Source organism: Urocitellus parryii, chromosome 4 (assembly GCF_045843805.1).
Source record: "Urocitellus parryii isolate mUroPar1 chromosome 4, mUroPar1.hap1, whole genome shotgun sequence".
Taxonomy (NCBI): domain Eukaryota; kingdom Metazoa; phylum Chordata; class Mammalia; order Rodentia; family Sciuridae; genus Urocitellus; species Urocitellus parryii.
Window position 1 is genome coordinate 53,107,553 of NC_135534.1, and position 3,892 is coordinate 53,111,444.

General features: G+C 54.2%; 1 protein-coding gene across 2 annotated transcripts; it reads right to left on the reverse strand.

Moving 5' to 3' along the window:
• Positions 1 to 250: 250 nt before the first annotated feature.
• On the reverse strand, positions 251 to 2,600 carry Adm (adrenomedullin). 2 transcript variants are annotated; one of them, XM_026395895.2, is made up of 4 exons: positions 2,462 to 2,600; positions 1,909 to 2,024; positions 1,501 to 1,650; positions 251 to 1,288 (listed from the first exon to the last, which is right to left on the reverse strand). In XM_026395895.2, the coding sequence occupies exons 2-4, from the start codon at positions 2,004 to 2,006 to the stop codon at positions 973 to 975; spliced, it is 564 nt and encodes a 187-aa protein (XP_026251680.2). In that variant the 5' UTR covers positions 2,007 to 2,024; positions 2,462 to 2,600; the 3' UTR covers positions 251 to 972. The 2 variants fall into 2 exon arrangements, with proteins under 2 accessions (XP_026251680.2, XP_026251679.2); XM_026395894.2 differs by having other exon boundaries at positions 251 to 1,291.
• Positions 2,601 to 3,892: the final 1,292 nt, after the last annotated feature.

Sequence of the window (3,892 nt, forward strand, 5' to 3'; positions counted from 1 at the left end):
CTAGGCGGTGACCTCGGGCGTCTCAGCGAAACTGATTCGCACCCAGGACACGCGCTCTGCGCGCCCCTCATGGAGTTCGTGACAAATAAGCTCTGTTAGGTCAGAGCTCTGACCGGTCAACTCGCACCTTCACTTCCATCCCTCCTGTCCAATACTGGCGGCTAGACCCCAAGTTTCCGAGCAATCGGGAGCAGGACCCTCCCTGCTTGGATGCGTGAATCGAGAATGAATCAGCATTGAGACAGTTTATTGGTTTGCAGTTCGCGTATCACCCATTTTATGTAAATAGATTATAGAGACACAATGTTTCCTTCTTCCACAGGCAGTAACCAGGCACTCTATTTTACACATGCACGCGCGCACTCACACACACAGTCCACGAACCAAACAATATTACACCTCGCTGAGACATTCACGTCTTAAAATAGGGGGAAGGGACAATATAATTGCTTTAAAATGCCCTTAATACAATATATAACGTACAAAAATATCTCTATATATTTGAAGTTACAAAAAAAAATCTTGACAGCAACAAACTTAAATATTGATAGTTACCTCTGTATGTACAACACGCATTGCACTTTTCCTCTCTAGGTTTGTAAAGTTCAAGTAATATTGGGGCTTGCGCCCCGAAGGGTGACACCCCATGAGAAATAAGTTTGTGAGCGGGCAAAGCAGTGGCTCAGACCCCTGCTCCGAAGGTCTCAGCATTTATTTCTTAGTTTCTCCACTCCCTGAGCCTGGCACTCCCTCGGATTCCTCTGCCCTCCCTGGGCACCCAAGTCTCATGGGGTGAAGAGAGCGCTCAGCCCCAAAGGAGAAGGGGCTCTGCAATGCCGGGGCTCGAGGCCGAACGGTGCCTTCTGGACTCCAGGTATCTGCAAGACTGTCTCAGCCTGTTCCCCCGAAGTCCTCTGCTCTGGGAGGCGCCAGTGGGGCGCTTGCGCGACTGTTCGATGCTGTCACGGGAGTCTAAATCCTAAGGAGAGTGGAAAGCACTTGGTGCACCCGGGAGTCCCGAGATGCGCTTGCCTGTGGCTCAGAAGACACCAGAGTCAGGCCCTGGCCCGCCTCGAGCAAGGAACGACGGCGCCGGCGGCCATAGCCTTGGGGGCTGATCTTGCTTCTGGGGGCGACACCGTCCTTGTCCTTGTCTGTGAACTGGTAGATCTGGTGTGCCAGCTTCTGCACCGTGCAGGTCCCGAAACGGCAGCCAAAGCTCCGGAGGCCCTGGAAGTTATTCATACTCTGGCGGTAGCGCTTGACTCGAATGCGGGCAGCGTCCGGACTGCTGGGAACGGGAAAGAAGGCTACTTGAGACCCTATCAAACAGGGCTTTGGCCCCAGTGATCAGGAACGAGAGTTATTCTAGGACCCGTGGGAGTTGTAAATTGCTCCGACATCCGAGCTGCAAATCCAGCCCCTGTATGCCCAGGGCCAGGACAGAGGAAAGGGATAACTCCTCCGGCACATCCCCCTCCCTGCACCGGGCATAGTTACCTGATCTGAGGGCTGTGAGAAGCGCCCTTCACGTCCTGGGGCCGTATGAGAGTCTGGACACGCTCGGCCTTCACGTCAGCGATCCCGGTGGGGTAGCTGCTGGACACTCGCAGTTCCCTCTTTCCTCGACTTACAGCCCACTTATTCCATCTAGAAAACACAATCAGAGGCAATTCGGGTAAGTTCAAGCGACTTCCCGCCCCCACTCATTCTCATTCACTCTTTTATTTTTTAAATTATTTACGGTGCTAGAGATCCAGGCCAGGGCCTCGAGAATGCTAAGCAAGCTCTCTATCCCTGAACTACATCCTCAGCCCTCCCACTCACTTCTAACCCCCGCGAGACCAAAGATCAGTTTTCCCTCGTCTGCCAGGTATCATGACTGGGGAAGACGCTGCCAGGACTTACTTCTTTCTGAACTCCGATGCCACGTCGAGCCGAGCAGTGTCTGCGCCTAGGAAGGCGAGTGAGCCCAGGAACATCAGAGCGACGGAAAACAGTTTCATTCTGGCAATGCACAGACACTGGAAAAGTAGAGAGGACGAGCATGAGCACCCTGGTCTGCTGCACCGCCCAGGCCGGGCACAGCCGGAGGGCGGGGGGCCCCCGGAGCGGGCAGTCTCAGCCCCTTGTTCTGCTTGGTTTAGACGCTTATCTCCCCTGGGCTCAGCGACGCCAGAGGCGTTTGCACCCGCCGATGACCCGCCCCACAGGGGAAGCAGCTGCACAGCACCAGGCTCCCAGAGGTTCCCTGCTCAATGCTTGAAACTTGATTTGTGAAACGGAGGAGACTAGGTCTCTGGAGCTCCATCTGTGTGCATGAGCGGGATTCGGAGGTGCGGGGTGTACCCCGCAGAGAATTACCCAAAGTGACTTATTTTCCTCATCCAGCGCTCCCAGTTTCGGGTTTTGGCAAATGCTCCCCCCTCCCGCTTTAATTCGCTGGGCCTATGGCACCTACCTGCTGAAGGGGTGATCTGCCAAGTTCTTGGAGGGAAAGGTTCGAGACGTCCCTGTCTGGCAGTAGCAAAACACCGAAGTCCAAGACTGTGATGAGAAGCCAGAAGAGGTAAGGCTGAAGCTGTTCTGCCTAGTGTCACCAAGAAACCACTGAGTGGCCAGCACTGGTTCCTGCGCTTTATAAGAGCCGAGGGGGCGGGGCCTGTTCTGCCCTCGCGCCCTCCCTTTCCTCCCGCGCGCGCGCCGCAGCGCAGTGCTTTCCCTTGAGTGTGGGGTTGGGGGGACTCTGGTGCTTGTGCCCGGAGGGCTCAGAGATGGGCTCCAGGAGATTGGTGGAGAAACTGCCACAAACCTAATTCTCTGACATGGGTACAGGTGATAAGCAGGGGCGAAGGAAGACCCGGAAAACTTTTTGGGGGGAGTGGGGGTGGGGTTCTTATCCCAGGACCTGTACAACTCAGTGCGGGGCCTTCTGGCATCGAGTTGCTGGAGCTAGAGCCGGAGGACCGTGAGCGTGGCCTGAGCCCGGGACCTGGGGAGCTGTGGCTTCAAGTGGACCGCGCCCCCTGCCGGCTCAGCGCCTGACCTAGACTCGACCCCAGACTCCCGCGGAGCCTCGGGGCAGGGTACGGATAAAGAACCCAGAAGAGATGAGTGGGACGCTAGCCCCCGAGAGCGGCTGAGGCCCGGAGATTTCTGGATGGGCTACTGAGATTTCGCAATAAGGACAAAGCTCGGAAGGGCTGAATTGAGAATTGGGATTTGGAGGGGGTAGTTATCCGAAATTTCAGAATTTACATGCCTATTTGGAAATGCGGGAATAACCAAAATTAGGAAGAAAGATACCGTTTTATCTCCCTCCCACCTTTGTAATCCAATTATGCCTTATAAGGTTATAACCTGGCTGCCTTCATCCACCCATTGTAAACGTGAGGATTGACTGCCAGGGAGCACACTAACGCTTCACATATGTTAATCGCTTTACAGTTTAAAAGCACAGCCACATTCCGATTTCCTTTGATCTTTATACTAACCCCTGAGTTAGGGAAGGAAGGTAGCATTACTTTCCCCGTTTCACCGTGAATAAAATTGAAGTTCAGAGAGGGGAAGTGTATTGGCTAAAGCGACACTAAATGTAGGAAGCAAAAGAGTTCTAACTCGATCCGGCAAGCAAGCAAGGTGTTTTGGGGCGCGGCGGCGTGGATTCTTCTAGGCTGGGGTCACCATTTCTTCAAGGGGGAGAGAAGAGTCCCAGCCCCCGCCCGAGGATATGTGCCTATTCATGATGAATCAGTTCAAACACGTTTGTCACCCATGTGTGCTATTCCCTCCCAGCTTCTCCACTTCACTTTCTTGCTTACTTTCTGGGGGCCAAATTAGGGAGGAAAGGCTCAGCCCCGTGGGGCTCCCTACTTTTTACATGTGGGTCTCT

Coding starts and splice junctions, on each gene's coding strand:
- Adm (XM_026395894.2), bottom strand. CDS start 2,006: ATGAAACTGTTTTCCGTCGCTCTGATGTTCCTGGGCTCACTCGCCTTC. Junction 1,651..1,908: donor GCATCGGAGTTCAGAAAGAA/GTAAGTCCTGGC, acceptor TGTGTTTTCTAG/ATGGAATAAGTGGGCTGTAA. Junction 1,292..1,500: donor TCTCACAGCCCTCAGATCAG/GTAACTATGCCC, acceptor TCCCGTTCCCAG/CAGTCCGGACGCTGCCCGCA.